General features: G+C 48.5%; 1 protein-coding gene across 1 annotated transcript; it reads right to left on the bottom strand.

Annotated features, from left to right (window-relative positions):
- Positions 1-20: 20 nt before the first annotated feature.
- Positions 21-22,572, bottom strand: LOC136939127 (ephrin type-B receptor 4b-like). The gene is given in 21 exon segments (XM_067231992.1): positions 21-227; positions 577-735; positions 7,118-7,311; positions 8,798-8,947; positions 9,296-9,450; positions 9,624-9,684; positions 9,875-10,122; positions 11,163-11,278; positions 11,985-12,047; positions 12,863-12,962; positions 13,049-13,100; positions 13,102-13,215; positions 13,821-13,945; positions 14,136-14,468; positions 15,159-15,314; positions 21,127-21,198; positions 21,201-21,293; positions 21,296-21,520; positions 21,673-21,832; positions 21,834-21,947; positions 22,506-22,572. Coding segments are annotated over 21 exon segments (2,859 nt in total). The 5' UTR covers positions 22,569-22,572; the 3' UTR covers positions 21-121.
- Between the last annotated feature and the right edge of the window lie 289 nt (positions 22,573-22,861).

Raw genomic sequence — 22,861 nt, 5'->3', positions numbered from 1 at the left:
AGCAAAGTGATTGGTAGAGGTGTGTGTTGGCATTGTGATGTCATCCTGAGGGTGGGCGGGGCTTTGGCTCATATCATGGTAGTGTGATTGGGCAGTGGTGGGGTTGCTGGAAGCTGATAGGTCAGTAAGGGAGAGTGGGCGGGTCCTTGTGAAATCGAAGCGTCTGAATGGATGAGAGGATCTTCTTCTGGTGTCCTGCCAGGGTCACGCCCACACGCAACAGATCCCTGCACACACACACACACACACACTATTAACCTCATGGTTGTGGAGGGTGTGTGGTGTGTATGTGTGTGTGAGGTGTGTGGATGTGTGTGTGTGGGGTGTGTATGTGTGTGTGTGTGTGTGTGTGCGTGAGGTGTGTGGGAGGGGAGGAGAGGAGGAAGAATTGGAAGTAGGAAAAACCTTAGATATGTTTAATCTATAACCACTGTACTGGCATGTGTGTGTGTGTGTATGTGTGTGTATGTGTGTGTGTGTGTGTATGTGTGTGTATGTGTGTGTGTGTGTGTATGTGTGTGTATGTGTGTATGTGTGTGTATGTGTGTGTGGGGGGTGTGAGAGAGAGAGACCTACTCTGTAGAGAGCTGAGAGACTATGTCCAGGGAGGTGAACCCAGCCTGCAGGAAGGCCTCCTCGTAGCGCTCCATCTTGATGGCTCTAAGCCACGCCCCCACAGAGCCACAGGAAGAGAGGGAGGGGGGCGCGCGCTGGTCCAGCAGGGGCTGGGACGGCCTGCAGCACCACAAACAGCATCATCATTATCATATATTATCATTATTATCATCATTATCATATATTATACCATTACCCAGAGATGGCAGAAGTACACACATCCTTCACTCAAGTAGAAGTACAGATACTCATGTTTAAAAAGACTCTGGTAAAAGTTGAAGTTGACACTTTTTCATTCAGGGTCATTACTATACTGGATCAGCATTCATGAAGTGCTTTGCATTGACTAATTATGGGTAAATATGGGCGTGTTCAGGGCGGGATAAGATGCACACTTGTGGGTAATCTGTCATTTATAAAGGGAACATTGCTTACAGGTGTGCATACGCACGGTTTAAGTTTGATTTTGTGTGTACGCCATTTTAGGCTTTTGGACGTACTTACGCTTTTAGTAAGAATCCCGAGACCCCAGGAATGTCATGCATGTGTTGCTTTGACGCACGATGAGTCCACACAATAACCAGTGCGTCTATGTCTATGAGCTAATAGTGTCTTACTGAGTGTACTTCGTGACTGCCATCTGACTGTAAGTAACCAGAGTTTGTTTTATTCATTTGTGTTTTGCTAAATATTTGCCTCTTTGACAGAGGGTAAGGGTATAGCAGCTAAATTGGTCAATAGGTAGCTAGCTAGAGATCGAGTTTCAGGGTACTTGCCGCCGAGTGAGACCCTGGCTTTGTTTACATAATTAGGGCCATTGTAGAATTTGGTTAAATCAGCCCTGACTTCTGTAATCAGATTCAGAGCTAATAGTGTCTTACTGAGTGTACTTCGTTACTGCCATCTGACTGTAAGTAACCAGAGTTTGTTTCATTCATTTGTGTTTTGCTAAATATTTGCCTCTTTGACAGAGGGTAAGGGTATAGCAGCTAAATTGGTCAATAGGTAGCTAGCTAGAGATCGAGTTTCAGGGTACTTGCCGCCGAGTGAGACCCTGGCTTTGTTTACATAATTAGGGCCATTGTAGAATTTGGTTAAATCAGCCCTGACTTCTGTAATCAGATTCAGAGCTAATAGTGTCTTACTGAGTGTACTTCGTGACTGCCATCTGACTGTAAGTAACCAGAGTTTGTTTCAGTCATTTGTGTTTTGCTAAATATTTGCCTCTTTGACAGAGGGTAAGGGTATAGCAGCTAAATTGGTCAATAGGTAGCTAGCTAGAGATCGAGTTTCAGGGTACTTGCCCCCGAGTGAGACCCTGGCTTTGTTTACATAATTAGGGCCATTGTAGAATTTGGTTAAATCAGCCCTGACTTCTGTAATCAGATTCAGAGCTAATAGTGTCTTACTGAGTGTACTTCGTGACTGCCATCTGACTGTAAGTAACCAGAGTTTGTTTCAGTCATTTGTGTTTTGCTAAATATTTGCCTCTTTGACAGAGGGTAAGGATATAGCAGCTAAATTGGTCAATAGGTAGCTAGCTAGAGATCGAGTTTCAGGGTACTTGCCGCCGAGTGAGACCCTGGCTTTGTTTACATAATTAGGGCCATTGTAGAATTTGGTTAAATCAGCCCTGACTTCTGTAATCAGATTCAGAGCTAATAGTGTCTTACTGAGTGTACTTCGTGACTGCCATCTGACTGTAAGTAACCAGAGTTTGTTTCAGTCATTTGTGTTTTGCTAAATATTTGCCTCTTTGACAGAGGGTAAGGATATAGCAGCTAAATTGGTCAATAGGTAGCTAGCTAGAGATCGAGTTTCAGGGTACTTGCCGCCGAGTGAGACCCTGGCTTTGTTTACATAATTAGGGCCATTGTAGAATTTGGTTAAATCAGCCCTGACTTCTGTAATCAGATTCAGAGCTAATAGTGTCTTACTGAGTGTACTTCGTGACTGCCATCTGACTGTAAGTAACCAGAGTTTGTTTCAGTCATTTGTGTTTTGCTAAATAGTTGCCTCTTTGACAGAGGGTAAGGGTATAGCAGCTAAATTGGTCAATAGGTAGCTAGCTAGAGATCGAGTTTCAGGGTACTTGCCGCCGAGTGAGACCCTGGCTTTGTTTACATAATTAGGGCCATTGTAGAATTTGGTTAAATCAGCCCTGACTTCTGTAATCAGATTCAGAGCTAATAGTGTCTTACTGAGTGTACTTCGTGACTGCCATCTGACTGTAAGTAACCAGAGTTTGTTTCAGTCATTTGTGTTTTGCTAAATAGTTGCCTCTTTGACAGAGGGTAAGGATATAGCAGCTAAATTGGTCAATAGGTAGCTAGCTAGAGATCGAGTTTCAGGGTACTTGCCGCCGAGTGAGACCCTGGCTTTGTTTACATAATTAGGGCCATTGTAGAATTTGGTTAAATCAGCCCTGACTTCTGTAATCAGATTCAGAGCTAATAGTGTCTTACTGAGTGTACTTCGTGACTGCCATCTGACTGTAAGTAACCAGAGTTTGTTTCAGTCATTTGTGTTTTGCTAAATAGTTGCCTCTTTGACAGAGGGTAAGGGTATAGCAGCTAAATTGGTCAATAGGTAGCTAGCTAGAGATCGAGTTTCAGGGTACTTGCCGCCGAGTGAGACCCTGGCTTTGTTTACATAATTAGGGCGATTGTCAGCTGCGCCTTTAGCATATTTAGGCGAGTAGCACTGCAGAGGCAGCCTCGTCTGGCAGCCTCGGTGCACGAAGACTCGGTCGAACAAAGACAGGGAGTCTACCTGGGGGAGTCCGCCGACGAGGCGGATCACCTCTTCTGATAAGCATCACCCTATTTGTATTCTAATCCACCTAGAACATATTCATAGCTAGCATGTGTTTCTTCAGCATTCCCGTTCATTACACTACTCGTAGATATATCACAAAGTATATACGGTCAACTTCTAACCTTCACTACCTATCCAGATCTTCTCCACCTGCCCTCTCTCTTTCTATAGGGCTCTGGAACTGCCAGTCTGCTGTGAACAAGGCAGACTTCATCCCAGCGTTTGCATCTCATGCTTCTCTTCATGCCCTTGCGCTGACAGAGACATGGATCCGCCCAGAGAACACTGCAACTCCAGCTGCTCTCTCCGTCAACCACTCCTTCACTCACTCACCCCGCTCAACCGGGCGGGGTGGTGGGACAGGGTTGCTTCTTTCCCCACATATTAAATACACATCCACACCACTCCCTGTTACTGCCAAATCATTTGAACACCATTATACGATGCTAACTGATCCTATCAAAGCATGCTTAATTGTTCTTTATCGCCCACCAGGCCCGCTAGCCGACTTTGTGGAGGAGCTGGACATGCTCCTCAGCGTCCTCCCGGATGATGGAACCCCCCTGGTAGTCCTTGGGGACTTCAACATCCACCTCCAAGGAACTCAGGCCGTCGACTTCTTGTCTCTCCTGACCTCCTTCGACCTGACGCTGCTGAGCACACCGGCGACCCACAAGGCAGGCAAACAGCTAGACCTCATCCTGACACGTAACTGTATCACTGACTTAACCTCTGTAACCCCACTGCATATTTCTGATCACTACTTTATCCAATTCTCTATCTCTCTCCCTCCAACTCCTTCTACCTCCCCTCCCCTTGTAACTTTCCGGCGCAACCTCCGCTCCCTATCCCCCTCCCATTTCTCCTCTATTGTAACATCCTCCCTCCCACCCATTGACGAGTTCTCGTCCCACCCCACTAACACTGCCACCGACACCTTGTTAACCACTTTAACTGCATCACTTGACTCTCTCTGTCCCCTGTCAACCAGGCCTTCACGATCTTCTCCCTCCTGCCCGTCGCTTACGGATGTTATTCGTGAAGAACAGCCCACCCTTCGGGCAGCCGAGAGGAGATGGCGCAAGTCCAAAGGCGGTCTGGACCTTGAGAAGTATCACTCCCTCCTCAAATCCTTCTCTTCTCACATAACTGGTGCTAAAACCCTCTACTTTCTGAACAAAATTAACTCTGCCTCAAACCCCCACAAACTTTTCTCTACCTTCTCCACCCTTCTTAACCCACCTCCCCCACCCCCTCCCTCCACCCTGACAGCAGACGACTTCTCCTCCTTCTTTGAGAAAAAAGTCGCAGACATTAGCAGTCGGTTCCCTAAACCCACCTTTCCTACCCTCTCACCCTCCATGACTGACCCAACTAAATGTCTAAACTCTTTTTCTCCCCTGTCTGAGGCAGAGATCTCTGACCTCATTCTCTCTCATCGCCCCACCTCCTGTCCCCTTGATCCTATACCCTCCCCTCTCTTTCAAACCATCTCCCTCTCCATCATAACTTTTCTTCTCCATGTCCTAAACTCCTCTCTCACCTCTGGCACCTTCCCCTCTGCCTTCAAACAGGCTAGAGTTACCCCTCTACTCAAAAACCCTCCCTTAACCCTGCCGTTCTCCAGAACTACAGACCGGTATCACTGTTACCCTTCCTTTCAAAAACAATTGAACGTGCTGTATCTAACCAACTGTCTAACTTTCTCTCTCAGAACAACCTGCTTGACCCCAACCAATCGGGCTTCAAGACTGCCCTCCTTTCAGTCACCACTGCCCTCCAGTCTGCCAGAGCGGCTTCCAGGTCATCCGTTATCATTCTGCTGGACCTTTCTGCAGCGTTTGATACGGTTAACCACCAGATCCTGCTCGCCAGACTTTCTGAGATGGGCATCACTGGCACTGCACTCCAGTGGATCTCATCCTACCTGTCGGGAAGATCCTACCAGGTTTCCTGGGGAGGCAAACTGTCAGGCCCTCGCCAGCTCTCCACTGGTGTCCCACAGGGCTCCGTCCTTGGACCCCTCCTCTTCTCTCTGTACACCACCTCACTTGGACCAATCATCACCTCCCATGGCTTCTCCTACCACTGCTACGCTGACGACACGCAGCTGTACCTGTCGTTCCCCCCGACCGATCCGGGGATCTCAGCTAGGATTGAGGCCTGCCTCACAGACATCTCCGCCTGGATGACCGAGCACCACCTCCAGCTGAACCTCGCCAAAACAGAACTTCTCATCATCCCGGCTAAACCCTCCATCTCCCACGATCTCTCAATCACCCTGGGATCTGCGACGGTGACCCCTTCATCTTCTGCCAGGAACCTTGGGGTTACCATGGACGACGAGCTCTCCCTCACGGCCCACATTGCTGCGGTCTCCCGGTCGTGTAGATTCACCCTCTACAACATCCGGAAGATCAGGAGATACCTGTCTGAGCACTCCACCCAGCTGCTAGTCCAAGCACTCGTCCTCTCTAAGTTGGACTATTGCAACTCGCTGCTCGCTGGTCTCCCAGCATGTGCAACCCGCCCTCTTCAGAGGATTCAGAACGCGGCGGCCCGCCTGGTCTACAATCTACCCAGACGCTCCCATGTTACCCCGCTCCTCATCTCTCTCCACTGGCTACCTATCATGGCCCGTATCAGATTCAAGACCCTGGTATTGACCTTCCGAGCAGTGAACGGGACTGCACCTGTCTACATCAAGTCTCTCCTGCAGCCTTACACCCCCACCCGTCACCTACGGTTTTCTTCAGACAACCGCCTGGTGGTCCCACCGCTCAAGACCGCCCGGTCCCAACACAAGCTCTTCTCCTGTCTGGCCCCCCAGTGGTGGAATCAACTCCCCACCTCCATCAGAGACACTGACTGTCTCTCCACCTTCAAGAAAAGGCTCAAGACGCACTTGTTCCGGGAGTACAACGGTACTTAGGAACGGTTGCTTGACCCGATGTTAGTTTCCTCAAGGATCACAATGACTCTTGCTTAGAGACTTGTTGCTCTTGTGGTTACATTTACATTTACATTTAGTCATTTAGCAGACGCTCTTATCCAGAGCGACTTACAGTAAGTACAGGGACATTCCCCCGAGGCAAGTAGGGTGAAGTGCCTTGCCCAAGGACACAACGTCAGTTGGCATGACCGGGAATCGAACTGGCAACCTTCGGATTACTAGCCCGATTCCCTCACCGCTCAGCCACCTGACCTGGTTAGTGGTAACTGATTTAAATTTCTATTCTCGCTGTGATATATTGTTTTATTACTGTTGCTTGCTTTTTTCCACAGGTACACTTGCACTTATAGCTGTTCATGTTGTTTAATTGTAACTTGTTTAACTACATGCTCTTATGGTTCTTCCCTTTGGCACTTACTTTGGTTGTTCACAATGTGTGCTTCATGTTTTGGCTACTCGCGATGTTTTTTGGCTATCTTGTTGTTATGATCAGTGACCTATGCACTTTGTAAAGCTCTCTCTTGGAAGTCGCTTTGGATAAAAGCGTCTGCTAAATGAATAAATGTAAATGTAAATGTCTGAGTGTATATACAGTGTGTGGGGTGTGTTACAGTAATGTGTTGACAGTGTGTGAGTTGAGGGAAATGAAAGGGTTAGAAAGGGGGGCTTTTGGATAAGACCTTTGAAACATACACACACATTATGCTTCCCCTCCTCCCCCCCCTCTCTTACCCAGGGCCTTCGGGCTGGGAGGCCTTGAGGGAGGCGGGGTTTCGTATCAGCCTATCGAGTGAGGCGACCAGGCCGGTGAAGCGGGGCCGTGCAGAGCGCTCCTTCTGCCAGCAGTCCAGCATGAGGCCGTGCAGGGGGGCGGGGCAGTCCGGGGGCGGGGGCAGCCGGTAGTCCTGCTCCACCGCGTTAATCACCTGGGGGACACGGGCGCCATGACGACATACCATCATACTGTAGACCACATACCATCATAATGTTGACACATCAGGGCGCCATGTATGGCGTGAAATTAGTGCCAGGAGAGCGAGCTCTGTAAAAACGATTTGTAACTTGCAAAAAAGATTTGTGTCTCTGTAGAAAATGATTTGTGTACTTGCAAAAAAAAGTTGTGTGTCTCCGTAGAAGAAGGCGGGAACACTGCTCCCAAAACCAACCGCTAACCGAATAATCTTTAAATGTTGCATTAAAGATACATGCCCATGGATATTTTGAACTACTTACCAAATGACTCGCCATTGAAATCATCAGCATTCTAGTTTTGTTCTTATTCGCTGACGTTCTTTGTGTGATAGACAGACGAAAATGTCCAATGATACTAGACACAGAAATGGCTATATTTGATTGGCTTAGATGGTTTTGGGAGCAGTGTTCCCGCCTTCTTCTACGGAGACACACAACTTTTTTTTGCAAGTACACAAATCATTTTCTACAGAGACACAAATCTTTTTTGCAAGTTACAAATCGTTTTTACAGAGCTCGCTCTCCTGGCACTAATTTCACGCCATAGCCATGACGCCATGCCATAATACTGTAGACAACAGACCATAATACTATAGACACGAAAGGACAGTATAATGATATACCATCATAATATACAACAATATTACAGTAGATTAATTTACTATAATAATGTAGACACAGTATTACGATATAATATTATACAGTATAATAATACACAGTATAATATACTGTATAATAATACAGTATAATACACAGTATAATAATATACAGTATAATATACATTTAAATAATATACAGTATAATAATATACAGTTTAATACACAGTATAATAATACACAGTATAATAATACACAGTATAATACACAGTATAATATACAGTATAATACACAGTATAATAATATGCAGTATAATAATATACAGTATAATAATATACAGTATAATAATACACAGTATAATAATACACAGTATAATATACAGTATAATACACAGTATAATATATAGTATAATACACAGTATAATATATAGTATAATATACAGTATAATACACAGTATAATAATATACAGTATAATAATATAGTGTAATAATATACAGTATAATAATATACAGTATAGTAATACACAGTATAATATACAGTATAATACACAGTATAATATACAGTATAATACACAGTGTAATATACAGTATAATAATATACAGTATAGTAATACACAATATAATATACAGTATAATACACAGTATAATATACAGTATAATAATACACAGTATAATACAGTGTAATATACAGTATAATAATACACAGTATAATATACAGTATAATACACAGTGTAATATACAGTATAATAATACACAGTATAATATACAGTATAATACACAGTATAATAATATACAGTATAATAATATACAGTATAATATACAGTATAATAGTCTCACACACTCACGTCCTGGTTGCTCATGTCCCAGTAAGGCCTCTCTCCGTATGACATCACTTCCCACATGAGGATTCCGTAGCTCCAGGCATCTGACGCCGAGGTGAACTTCCTGTAGGCGATGGCCTCTGGAGCCGTCCAGCGAATAGGAATCTTCCCTCCCTGGAGGGGGCAGGGCCACAAGTTACACTCCAAAATGTGACATGAGGGGGTAGTTAGAGGTCGATAGAGGGGTAGTCAGGGGCAGATAGAGGGGTAGTCGGGCAGATAGAGGGGTAGTCAGGGGCAGATAGAGGGGTAGTCAGGGGCAGATAGAGGGGTAGTCAGGGGCAGATAGAGGGGTAGTCGGGCAGATAGAGGGGTAGTCAGGGGCAGATAGAGGGGTAGTCAGGGGCAGATAGAGGGGTCGTCAGGGGCAGATAGAGGGGTCGTCAGGGGCAGGTAGAGGGGTAGTCAGGGACAGATAGAGGGGTAGTTAGGGGCAGATAGAGCGGCAGTTAGGGGGCATACCAGCGAGCTGGTGTAGGTGGGGTCGGAGGAGTTCTCTTGCAGGAAGCGTGACAGGCCGAAGTCAGACACCTTGCAGACCAGGTTACTGTTCACCAGGATGTTACGAGCAGCCAGGTCACGGTGCACGAAGCTCATCTCAGAGAGGTACTTCATACCTGCACACACACACACACAGGTTACATACACAACAAAGGATGGATACACACACACAAACGGAGGTTACACACATGTAGGTTATACACACACACGAAAACACATGCAGTTTAGATACACACACACAGGTTAGATACACACACCGGTCAGACGTGTACACACACTCTCGTCCTACCTGAGGCGATACCACGCAGCATGCCCACCAGCTGGATAGGAGTGAACTGGCCATCATTCAGCTGGAGAGAGGAGACACACACACACACATCATAAACACACACACACCATACACACAAACACCTATACACAGGTTAAATACACACACATTTACCATGACCCCCCCTTCCCCCCCCTCTCCCCTCTTCCTCCTCTCCCCCGTCCCCCTCCTCTCCCTCCCCCTCCCTCCCTCCTGCCTCCTCCCTCTCCTACCCTGAGGAAGGCGTCCAGCGCTCCGTTCTCCATGAACTCAGTGAGGATCATGACAGGACAGGAGGTGGTGATGACTCCTTCCAGGTGGATGATGTTGGGGTGCTGGAACTGGCCCATGATTGACGCCTCAGACAGGAAGTCCCGCCTCTGCTTGTCTGTGTAGCCACCCTTCAGGGTCTTGATGGCTACGTAGTTCTCCTTCCTGCCTGGAACTTGCAGCCTGCCCCGACACACCTCCCCGAACTCCCCTGGACACACACACCCGTGGACATTAACTCCCCTGCACACACACACACCTAGTGGACATTAACTCCCCTGCACACACACACACCTAGTGGACATTAACTCCCCTGCACACACACACACCCAGTGGACATTAACTCCCCTGCACACACACACACCCAGTGGACATTAACTCCCCTGCACACACACACACCCAGTGGACATTAACTCCCCTGCACACACACACACCCAGTGGACATTAACTCCCCTGCACACACACACACCTAGTGGACATTAACTCCCCTGCACACACACACACCCAGTGGACATTAACTCCCCTGCACACCACACACACCCAGTGGACATTAACTCCCCTGCACACACACACACCCAGTGGACATTAACTCCCCTGCACACACACACACCCAGTGGACATTACACCAGGATATCCACAGACAGAGGCAGCTTAATCTGTAACTGTGGAAAATATGGAGAGAGAGAGAGAGAGAGAGAGAGAGAGAGAGAGAGAGAGAGAGAGAGAGAGAGAGAGAGAGAGAGAGAGAGAGAGAGAGAGAGAGAGAGAGAGAGAGAGAGAGAGAGAGAGAGAGAGAGAGAGAGAGAGAGAGAGAGAGAGAGAGAGAGAGAGAGAGAGAGAGAGAGAGAGAGAGAGAGAGAGAGAGAGAGAGAGAGAGAGGAGAGAGAGAGAGAGAGAGAGAGAGAGAGAGAGAGAGAGAGAGAGAGAGAGAGAGAGAGAGAGAGAGAGAGAGAGAGAGAGAGAGAGAGAGATGAGAGAGAGAGAGAGAGAGAGAGAGAGAGAAGCCTGGGGAAATCCTGGTTTCCAGGGAGACTAAGATAGAGTTACATCTCAATAATGTCATCACCAGCACTAATATGACTGTAGCAACACACACACACAGCGGCAGTGTGTTCACATGATAGGCCAGTCCATATGACCCTAGGAGAGGAGAGAGGGGAGGAGAAAAGGTAGGGGAGGAGAGAGGGTAGGAGAAGAAAGGAGGGAGGGGAAGAGAGGGGAGGAGAAGAGAGGAGAGAGGGGAGGACTGACCTGCTCCTATCACCTCCTCTATCTTGACGAAGGAGGTGTTAATCTCCCTGGTGAACTCTCTCACAGCCTCGTTAGGGTCCTCGTAGGTGAACGGGTCAATATACACCTTCATCGCTAAGCAACAGACACCACGGCAACAACATCAGCACTGGACTTTTGTGGTTGGGTTGTGTTTGTGTTGTAGGTCGTGGTCAGGTTGTGTCGTGGTTGTGTTAAGGTTATGTTGTTGTCAGGTTATGTTATGGTCATGTTAAGGTTGTGTTGTGTGTGGTCAGGTTGTGTTGTGGTTGTGTTGTGTTAAGGTTGTGGTTGTGTTGTGGTCAGGTTGTGTTGTGTTAATGTTGTGTTGTGGTCAGGTTGTGTTAAGGTTGTGTTAAGGTTGTGGTCATGGTTGTGGTCAGATTGTGTTGTGGTTGTGTCGTGTTAAGGTTGTGGTCATGGTTGTGGTCAGGTTGTGTTTTGTTAATGTTGTGTTGTGGTTGTGTTGTGGTCATAGTCAGGTTGTGTTAAGGTCGTGTTGTGGTTGTGTTGTGTTATGTTGTGGTCAGGTTGTGTTGTGGTCAGGTTGTGTTGAGTTAATGTTGTGTAGGGTTAGGGGTCAGGTTGTATTGTGTTAATGTTGTGTTATGTTGTGTTATGTTGTGTAGGGTTATGGTCAGGTTGTGTTGTGTTAATGTTGTGTTACTGTTGTGTTATGTTGTGTTAATGTTGTGTTACTGTTGTGTTATGTTGTGTTAATGTTGTGTTGTGTTGTGTTGTGTTAATGTTGTGTTAATGTTGTGTTGTGTTGTGTAGGGTCAGGTCGAATGGTGTACTCACTCTGTCCCCATCAGATACTGGCCATTCTTATCATCTGCCTCCAAATTCTTTAATCTCAATCGCTTCCTGAGAGAGACAGAAAGAGACAGAAAGAGAGACAGAAAGAGAGAGCGAGACAGAGGGAGAGAGAGAGAGGAAGACGGAGAGGAAGAGAGGGGGGAGAGATGAAAGTTTGAAAAGTGAGAAGCCCGTTTGTCAGAAACAAATTCCATTCTAGAATTCCATTTCTCTCCAGGGACACCCACCCTCCCTCCTCCCCCTCCTCCCCTTCCTCTCCTCCCCTCCTCTATCCCTCTCCCCTTCCTCCCTGCCAAGACACTGCCTGGATGTTATTAAAACTCTCCTTCCCTCTCTGTCCCTGCCTCTCTCCCCCTCTCTACTGAAATAGCTGTAGGATCCACCCACCACCTCTTGTGCACTCAGTCCAGTGTGTGTGAGTGTGTGTGTAGTGTAGGTGAGCATGTGTGTAGTGTAGGTGAGCGTGTGTGTAGTGTGTGTGTAGTGTGTGTGTGTGATCCTGTGGTCAGTTCTATTGTTCTACTGTGCATCCAGCAGAGACAGGGCGGTGTATCCTGTCTCCCCTCCACACACACACCCACACACCAAACCACACGCACACACACCACACACACACACACACACACCAAACCACACGCACACACACCACACACACACCCACACCCACACGCACACACACCAAACCACACACACACACACACAACCACACACACACCACACACACACACCAAACCACACCACACACACACCACACACACACACACACACCAAACCACACGCACACCCACACAACACACACACACCCCTTCTAGGTTTTAAGCTTTCATGCTTCTCTCTCTCCTCTACGTCCTTCTGTTTCTCACCGGTAACAGTATCCAGCAAAGATCACCACGGCAATGAGAAGCAGTATCCCCATGGCGACCAGGACTCCAGTTACTATCAGGTGTGAGCGGCCCTCGCCTTCTGGACAACAACAACATCCATCAACAACAACATCAACATGTTTGCAGGCTCCAGGAGGCCTAAGAGAAGCCTGGGGCTTGCCTCACCATCAGGCAGGGTGTGGAAGTTGCTTGCTGGGCTGAAGTTTCCGTATCCAGCCCATGGTCCTGGCCCGGACCTGGACCTGGTACTGGGTCCCTCGCTGCAGCCCAGACACGTCCACACTGCTAGAGGCAGCACTGAGATACCTCCACTGCCCCTGCCCTGGACCCTGCTGCACACACACACAGGTACACACACACACACACACACACAGGTACACACACACACACACACACAGGTACACACACACACACACACACACACAGGTACACACACACACACACAGGTACACACACACACACATACACACGTACATACACAGGTACACACACACATACACACACAGGTACACACATACAAGTACACACACATACACACGTACATACACAGGTACCTGCACACACAAAAACATATGCACAGAAACCGACAGAGACACACACACAATGTTTTACAATGATAAATATGAAATAACCCTACATAAGGGTTTTAATCCTTTGGAATGTAACATTTAGGCTGATGCTACAATTTAAATTACCCCAATAGACATACAGCTAACAGTGCAATTACAAATAATTATGTTGAATCAAATTCATATCCTCTATTTTCCTGTGTGTATGTGTGTGTGTGTACCTCAAGGAAGTAGCGTAGCTGGTAGTCCAGGGACTGGGTAGTGTGTGTGTGTGTGTGTGTGTACCTCAGGGCAGTAGCGTAGCTGGTAGTCCAGGACTGGGTAGTGTGTGTGTGTGTGTGTGTGTGTGTGTGTGTGTGTGTGTGTACCTCAGGGCAGTAGCGTAGCTGGTAGTCCAGGACTCGGTAGTGTGTGTTGGTGGGAGTGTTCCATTCCAGAGACAGACTGCTCTCTGTGGCCTTGCTCCTTCTGATGCCTGAAACAGGAGCTGGGACTGTTCACACACATACACACAACACACCACACACACCACACATACACACACACGTGTGAAAAACAGTTAAAATTGATCAATTAAATTATGGTGTGTGTGTCTGTGTGGGGGGAGGGGAGTGGTGTGTGTAGTGTGGTGTGTGTGTAGTGTGTGTTGTGTGTGTGTGTGTGTGTGTGTGTGCGCATCATACCGTCTCGGCTGGTGGTGATGTTGACTCTCTCAGCCCGAGGGCTCTGATTGGCTGAGACGGAGACGCCGTTCAGTGATTGGACTGTGAATGTGTAGGTGGTGTGTGGGAGGAGTCCCCAGATCACCACTCGTCGCTGTCTGAGCCCCGATTGGGCGGGGCGGTAGGCCACTCCCTCTCCACAAGGAGAGCAAGCTGATTGGCTGGCACAGCGCGAGCAGGAGATGTCGTAGGTGAGGTCACTCCGCCCCCCACGCTCCATTGGCTCGCTCCACTCCAGCGTTACCACGGTGTCGTTGATCTGGGAGACCAGGGAGCGTGGGGGGGAGGGGGACCCTGAGGGGGGGGGGGGGGTTACTCACTACACTTTAGACAGAGAGTATGGAGAGAGAGAGAAGGAGGAGAGGATGGTAGAGGAGGAGAGGAGAAGAGAAGAGAGGAAAGGAGGAGAGAAGAGAGGAAAGGAGGGGAGGAGAGAAGGGGAAGAAAGGAGAGGAGGAGATGAGAGGAAGAAAGGAGGGGAGGAGAGGGGAAAGGAGGGGAGGAGAGGAAAGGAGAAGAGAGGAGGAAAGGAGGGGAGGAGAGGAGAAGAGAGAAGGAAATGAGGGGAGGAGAGGAGGAAAGAGGAGGAAAGGAGGGGAGGAAAGGAGGAAAGGAGGGGAGGAGAGAAGGGGAGGAGGAGAGGAGAGGAGGGGAGGAGAGGGGAGAGGAGGAGAGGAGAGGGGAAAGGAGGGGAGGAGAGGAAAGGAGAAGAGAGGAGGAAAGGAGGGAGGAGAGGAGAAGAGAGGAGGAAAAGGAGGGGAGGAGAGGAGGAGAGGGGAAAGGAGGGGAGGAAAGGAGAAGAGAGGAGGAAAGGAGGGGAGGAGAGGAGGGGGAGAGGAGGGGAGGAAAGGAGAGGAGGAGAGGAAGGGGAGGAGAGAGGGGAGGAGAGGGGAGAGGAGGGGAGGAGAGGGAGAGGGGAGAGGAGGGGAGGAGAGAGGAGAGGAGGGGAGGAGAGGGGAGAGGAGGGGAGGGGGAAGGACTTACGGGTGCAGGCGCTGTGTTGTGGGTCCGAGTCTGCTCGGTAGTAACCAGGGCGACAGGGGCAATAGGCGGAGCCAGGGACAAGCGTGTTACTATTGGTCGGACATAAACCACATCTCCCGAACCCTGACCCCAACTTGAATTGGCCAGCCGGACAAGCTGAAGAGAGAGAGAGATGGAGGGAGTGAAGGAGAAAGGGAGAGGTGGGGAGAAGGAAAAGAGAGAGGGAGATGATATGACAGTAGAACTTATCACTTACTGTAACCTTGACAACATCTCAGCCCTGCCCCACCCTGACCTCAGTGATGTCATCATAGGAAATACCCTGCATTCCACAGAAATACCAAAGAGGAGAGAGAGAGAAGGATAGAGGGTGAGAAGGGGAGGATAGAAGGACAGAGGGAGAAAAGGAGAGGATATAGAGGAGGGAGGGAAGGGGGGAGGAGAGAGAGAGAGGGAGAGAGAGAGGGAGAGAGGGAGAGAGGGAGGGAGGGAGGACAGACTGTTTGGCGCTGGATGAGCAGAACAATCAGAGGTGACAGGAAGTGACCTCGTCAACACAGGAAGTGGAAACCAGCAGGCTCAGCCTAATCGGAGAGAGCCATGACATCATCACTGTGCTCCCTGCTGACCTGCTGTGTGTGTGTGTGTGTGTGTTTTCACTTTTTGTATACAGATGGAGATATACTATATATATTTAGTGTATATATATAATACTATATATATACTTTTGATGGATTTGATATGTACTTGAGGACACCCACACACACACAAAATATTCAGAGATATTGTCATAAGCCACAATCTGCAGGGACCTGCCCTTTACACACACACATGCCAAGCACACACACACACACACAACCACACACACACACATGCCAAGCACACACACACAACCACACACACACACACACACAACCACACACACACACATGCCAAGCACACACACACAACCACACACACCAACAAAACCACACATGCCAAGCACACACACACAACCACACACACACACACACAACCACACACACACACATGCCAAGCACACACACACAACCACACACACCAAACAAAACCACACACACACATGCCAAGCACACACACACAACCACACACACCAAACAAAACCACACACACAAAAGAGAACATATCCCAACAGACACAAAAGAGAACAACAGTCACCAAACAGACAGCTGCTGTGTGTGTGTTAGTGTGTGTGTGGGGGGGGGGGGGGGGGGGGAGTGGGGAGTGTGAAGATGTAAATGGATCTTTTTTTTCTGTGTCATCCAGAGAAGGACTTTGTGTTAAACAATTGACCCTCTCTCCTCCCCTGTCCCCTCCCCCTCTTCTCTCCCCTCCCCTCCTCTCATCTCCCTTCCTCTCCTCTCCTCTCCTCTCATCTCCCTTCCTCCCCTCTCCTCTCCTCCTCCTCTCATCTCCCTTCCTCCCCTCTCCTCTCCTCTCCCCTCCCCTCCTCTCCTCTCCTCTGCTCTCCTCTCCCCTCCTCTCCCAGATTTAGAATACACCGGTGTTCAGTTTAGGGTGTGGTGCATCGTGGGTAATGTGACCTGTGAGAGTCTCCACCCAAATCCTTCCTTTGATGGCACACACATACACCTACACACACCTACAGATATCTACACACAAACCTACAGATATCTACACACAAACCTACAGATATCTACACACACACCTACAAACACACACACTAATACACACACTCTCCCACACGCAGCTTAGAGAAGCACAGATTGAGCTATGACCCCCTCACTCAACTAGCTTAACTCCTTCTTTGTGCTGCTCTTCTAACCAGCTGGACTCAGTTGGTGAGGGTATTCTAAGTCTAAGTGTGTAAAGAGAGAGTGTGTGTGTGTATGACAGAGTGTGTGTGTGTAGGACAGACATATTGTGTGTGTGTGTGTGTTGACAGAGAGTGTGTGTGTATGACAGAGTGTGTGTGTGTGTGTGTCTAACTGGGACCAGACCTGGTCAGCTACTAGATCATTTCCTGGTTCTCCAGCTCATGACCTCTGACCTCATACACACACACAAACAGGAAATACACTCTGATACTCTTTCCCTCCACTCCAAATAACTTATATTGACAAGAAGTGAAAGCCAATAGAACGCTCCATTGCAACACCAGTGCCCGGTAGCTACGCTACGTTTCCGCCATTTTGGGGTGAAAGCGACTCGGCAGTCCACTAGCTTGCTGTTGCTTTTGGCAATATCAGCTGCTTTGTTAAAAAACAACTGAATGATGACAACACAGAAAAATATAATCACTAGACTAGTGGTCATCAAATTCCTTTTAACAGTTTATTTCACAAGTCTTACAAGTGTTTTTTTCCACAAAAAAGTTTGGTTGAAATTCTTTAAAGCGCATTTTCTATTGCGCTGATTCGGCTGTGAGATCCGCTGATTTTGGGTGTCCAAGATAGGGGTGGATTCTGATCTGTATCAAGAGTCTAGCCATGTACAGGACTGATCTGTATCAAGAGTCTAGCCATGTACAGGGCTGATCTGTATCAAGAGTCTAGCCATGTAAGGACTCTGTATCAAGAGTCTAGCCATGTACAGGACTGAATCTGTATCAAGAGTCTAGCCATGTACAGGACTGATCTGTATCAAGAGTCTAGCCATGTACAGGACTGATCTGTATCAAGAGTCTAGCCATGTACAGGGCTGATCTGTATCAAGAGTCGAGCCATGTACAGGGCTGATCTGTATCAAGAGTCTAGCCATGTACAGGGCTGATCTGTATCAAGAGTCGAGCCATGTACAGGACTGATCTGTATCAAGAGTCTAGCCATGTACAGGGCTGATCTGTATCAAGAGTCTAGCCATGTGCAGGGCTGATCTGTATCAAGAGTCTAGCCATGTACAGGGCTGATCTGTATCAAGAGTCTAGCCAAGTACAGGACTCTGTATCAAGAGTCGAGCCATGTACAGGGCTGATCTGTATCAAGAGTCGAGCCATGTACAGGGCTGATCTGTATCAAGAGTCTAGCCATGTACAGGACTGATCTGTATCAAGAGTCTAGCCATGTACAGGGCTGATCTGTATCAAGAGTCGAGCCATGTACAGGGCTGATCTGTATCAAGAGTCTAGCCATGTACAGGGCTGATCTGTATCAAGAGTCTAGCCATGTACAGGGCTGATCTGTATCAAGAGTCTAGCCATGTACAGGACTCTGTATCAAGAGTCTAGCCATGTACAGGGCTGATCTGTATCAAGAGTCTAGCCATGTACAGGACTCTGTATCAAGAGTCGAGCCATGTACAGGGCTGATCTGTATCAAGAGTCTAGCCATGTACAGGACTCTGTATCAAGAGTCGAGCCATGTACAGGGCTGATCTGTATCAAGAGTCGAGCCATGTACAGGGCTGATCTGTATCAAGAGTCTAGCCATGTACAGGACTCTGTATCAAGAGTCGAGCCATGTACAGGGCTGATCTGTATCAAGAGTCGAGCCATGTACAGGACTCTGTATCAAGAGTCTAGCCATGTACAGGGACTCTGTATCAAGAGTCGAGCCATGTACAGGGCTGATCTGTATCAAGAGTCGAGCCATGTACAGGGATGATCTGTATCAAGAGTCGAGCCATGTACAGGGCTGATCTGTATCAAGAGTCGAGCCATGTACAGGGCTGATCTGTATCAAGAGTCTAGCCATGTACAGGACTCTGTATCAAGAGTCGAGCCATGTACAGGGCTGATCTGTATCAAGAGTCGAGCCATGTACAGGGACTCTGTATCAAGAGTCTAGCCATGTACAGGACTCTGTATCAAGAGTCGAGCCATGTACAGGGCTGATCTGTATCAAGAGTCGAGCCATGTACAGGGCTGATCTGTATCAAGAGTCGAGCCATGTACAGGGCTGATCTGTATCAAGAGTCTAGCCATGTACAGGACTCTGTATCAAGAGTCGAGCCATGTACAGGGCTGATCTGTATCAAGAGTCGAGCCATGTACAGGGCTGATCTGTATCAAGAGTCGAGCCATGTACAGGGCTGATCTGTATCAAGAGTCGAGCCATGTACAGGGCTGATCTGTATCAAGAGTCTAGCCATGTACAGGACTCTGTATCAAGAGTCGAGCCATGTACAGGGCTGATCTGGTATCAAGAGTCGAGCCATGTACAGGACTCTGTATCAAGAGTCTAGCCATGTACAGGACTCTGTATCAAGAGTCGAGCCATGTACAGGGCTGATCTGTATCAAGAGTCCGAGCCATGTACAGGGCTGATCTGTATCAAGAGTCTAGCCATGTACAGGGCTGATCTGTATCAAGAGTCGAGCCATGTACAGGGCTGATCTGTATCAAGAGTCGAGCCATGTACAGGACTCGACACTAAGGCTTGCCCGGGGACAAGGGGATGTTTTGTGGGGCAAGTGTGAATGAAACATGTACTTGCCCCACTGGACAAGTGAAACTCAAACCAAATCAAATTCCATGTTACTTCACGTTATGTGTCACTCATTACGTCTATTTACCGATTTTCTTTGACCGAAATTCTGCATTAGCAAAACACAAAAAAGTGGCTTCGTCCAAGATCTCTACAGACCGTGCAGTAGCCTATATTAATGCTCAACACTTAAACGGGGGCTTATTATTTGAAAGAGGAATTAATTACTGTGTCGTCTCAGTTACACTATCAGGGGTGGAAATACTGCGATTTGCTAAAGTAGGAAATGGCTAGTAGAACATAGCATTTCATAATAATTTCAGTAAATCAAGCAGCACTGCAAGACCCAGTGAAATGTTATAGCCTACACAGCTAGCAAACTAAGGTTAGCTAGCATCGACATTGGCTAACTCAATTTCGGTAGGCTATCCCTCAGGATTTGCAAGCTAGCTAAACTTATACTATATCTCCAATAATTTTACATTTACATTTAGTCATTTAGCAGACGCTCTTTATCCAGAGCGACTTACAGTAAGTACAGGGACATTCCCCCGAGGCAAGTAGGGTGAAGTGCCTTGCCCAAGGACACAAGGTCAGTTGGCTTGACCGGGAATCGAACTGGCAACCTTCGGATCACTAGCCCGATTCCCTCACCGCCTCAGCCACCTGACTCCAATTTTGTAGACATAACAATGGATTTTGCCACTAAATGTTGGTGTTAACTTTTTATTTTTTCTAAAATTTCCCTTTCTACCCGGCAGAGGCTGATTTACCAAGTGATCCCTTAAAAGGTGTATGCTTTACAGTTGAATATTAGCTGATATTTAACTACGTACATTTAACCATTACAAATGCTGCTAATGCTTGCTAGGTACACAGCTGCAGACGCTAGCTAGCTAACGTCAACAAAAAAATATATATATAAAATGATCTGTTAGCTATAACTAGCTAGTATGTAACTATCTGTGCTGTTGTCCAGTAACTCCAGTTGGAATATTCACCCCAAAATGGCGGCCACACTACCGAAGCGCCACCTAGTGGCTGTTACCAAAAAAGCATCAGTTTCGCCTCTTGTTCTTCTATACTCTTTGTCACTCTTCAAACTGGTCCTCTCTCCCTCTCATTGTCTTCCTCTCTCTCTCACTGTCTGTCTCTCTTCTCTCTTTCTGCTTGTCTGTCTTTCTGTACTACAAAGCTACAGTGTCCTGTTTCTCTCTCCCTCCCCCTCCCCTCTCTCTCCTCCCCCTCCTTATCCACCCTCTCTCTCCACCTCACCCTTACCCCTCACTCTCTCCCTCTCCCCTAACCCCCGCCTCTCTCTCTCTCTCGCTCTAAAGCAGTCCAGACTTCTTCAGCTCTGTGTACATTAGTCTTTCTGTGTATACACTTTGAGCAGTGTGTGTGTAATGTGTATGTAGTGTGTGTAGTGTGTATTTAGTGTGTGTAGTGTGTGTAGTTCTATTTGAAGACCTGCATTCTCCCACAAGACCCAAAACCAACAACCTGCCTTCAACCCCTCCATCACACCCCCTCCACCTCCTCCTCCTCTTTGTCCTCCTCCTCACCTCTACACCTCAGGTCCGTGTCCGCGGCTTCGTAACCGGGGCGACAGGCGCAGTTCGTGGTTGGCTGCCCACCCACCTCCCGTCCTCGCCGCAGAGCATGCTGGGAGGCCGGGCGTGCTCCCCGGGGGGCGTGGCTGCGTTCTCCACACACACCCCTGGCGCCTCGTCACCAGGCCGCGCGGCAGCGTCTCGGGGAAGCGGGAGAAGGCGAGGGTGAGGGCGGGGCACTTCTTGATGAAGGCGCGGACAGCCAGCAGGGCCATGCAGCTGTGCTGGGCCTGGAAGGAGAGGTAGAGTCCTGCCCGCGACACAGGAGACACACGCAGCGTCTTCACGTTGGAGCGCCGCTCACCGCCGCGCCGCAGCAGGAAGTCGGCCGCTACCGTGTCGACCTGGAGACACGGGGGGAGGGGGGTGAGGGGGGTAGTGTGTGTGGTAGTGTGTGTAGTGTGTGTGTAGTGTGTAGTGTGGTGTGTAGTGTGTGTGTGTGTGTGTGTGTAGTGTGTGTGTGTGTGTAGTGTGTAGTGTGTGTGTAGTGTGTGTACCTTGGTCCAGGGTTCTCCATCCATGCGGGGTGTGTAAGTGTGGCGTCATCAGAGTCACTCTGGTAGCTGTAGAGGTTGAAGGTCTCCTTGCAGGGAGCGTAGCCCAGCCCGGAACATTCCATCATGGTGAAGCGGACCTCCACGTACAGCACCGCCGCACCCCCGCACAGGGATCCAGCGACTCCGCAGCCAATGAGAGCTGGCGCTGTCTGCAGGACAGAGCTGATAGGTCCTCACGGTGCTGCCCTCGTCGTCCAGACCACTCACCTCCTCCCACTGCCTCAGGGGCGGAGCCACAGGGGGGGGCGGAGTCACAGGGGGGCGGAGCCAAGGGGGAAGGGGGGAGCCACAGGGGGCGGAGCCAAGGGGGAAGGGGGGGGAGCCACAGGGGGGGGAGTGAGTGCACCTCAGTGTAGTGTGTGTGTGTGTGTTGTTTGTAGTGTGTGTGTGCGTGTAGTTTGTAGTGTGTGTGTGTGTGTAATTTTTCTGACGCCATGGTAACAGAAATAGGGCTATACAAAAGGCCGTCTATCAGCAGTGATTGCTAGAGGGCATGTCGGAGATAGCACGGACACGCGCTTCACACGTGAGCGGGCACAGGCACCACTGTGCGTCCTTGAGAACTGTAAGTCGTATAACATATGTTGTAAGTTCATTTAAGCCTGTTATTGTATTAGTCTATAGTTCTTGAAAATTTAAATTAAGTTAACTGATGATTTTCATTGTTCGGACAGACATGCCCCCACTGCTAAAAAAAATCCTAAGAAAACACTGGTGTATGTGTGTATGCAGTGTGTGTGTGTGTGTGTGTGTGTGTGTGTGTGTAGTGTGTACCTGTGGGTCGGTGCTAGGGTAGACAGTCCATTGCAGGTCTGATGTCATCAGTTTGGTGTTCATCACCACCTCTGTCAGAAGACACAAGACATCCCATAATATCACCCACAGATACCATAATAATACCCCATGAGATCACCCCTCCCCCTCCCTCTCCATGTCTGTTTCTTTTCCTCTCTCCTCCTCTCTCTCTCTTTCTGCTGAGGGCTGATAAGAGAGAGGGATGATGGGGATGAGAGGCCGATGAAAGGGCGATGAGGGGATGAGGGGAGGATGGGAGGGATGAGGGGATGAGAGAAGAGGAGGGTGAGAGGAAGGTGAGGGTGAGTGTCTATCCCCACAAAAAAAGTGACTGA

This window comes from Osmerus mordax, unplaced genomic scaffold (genome assembly GCF_038355195.1).
Source record: "Osmerus mordax isolate fOsmMor3 unplaced genomic scaffold, fOsmMor3.pri Scaffold_126, whole genome shotgun sequence".
Lineage (NCBI taxonomy): Eukaryota > Metazoa > Chordata > Actinopteri > Osmeriformes > Osmeridae > Osmerus > Osmerus mordax.
This window is presented reverse-complemented; position numbering and strand designations above follow the sequence as displayed.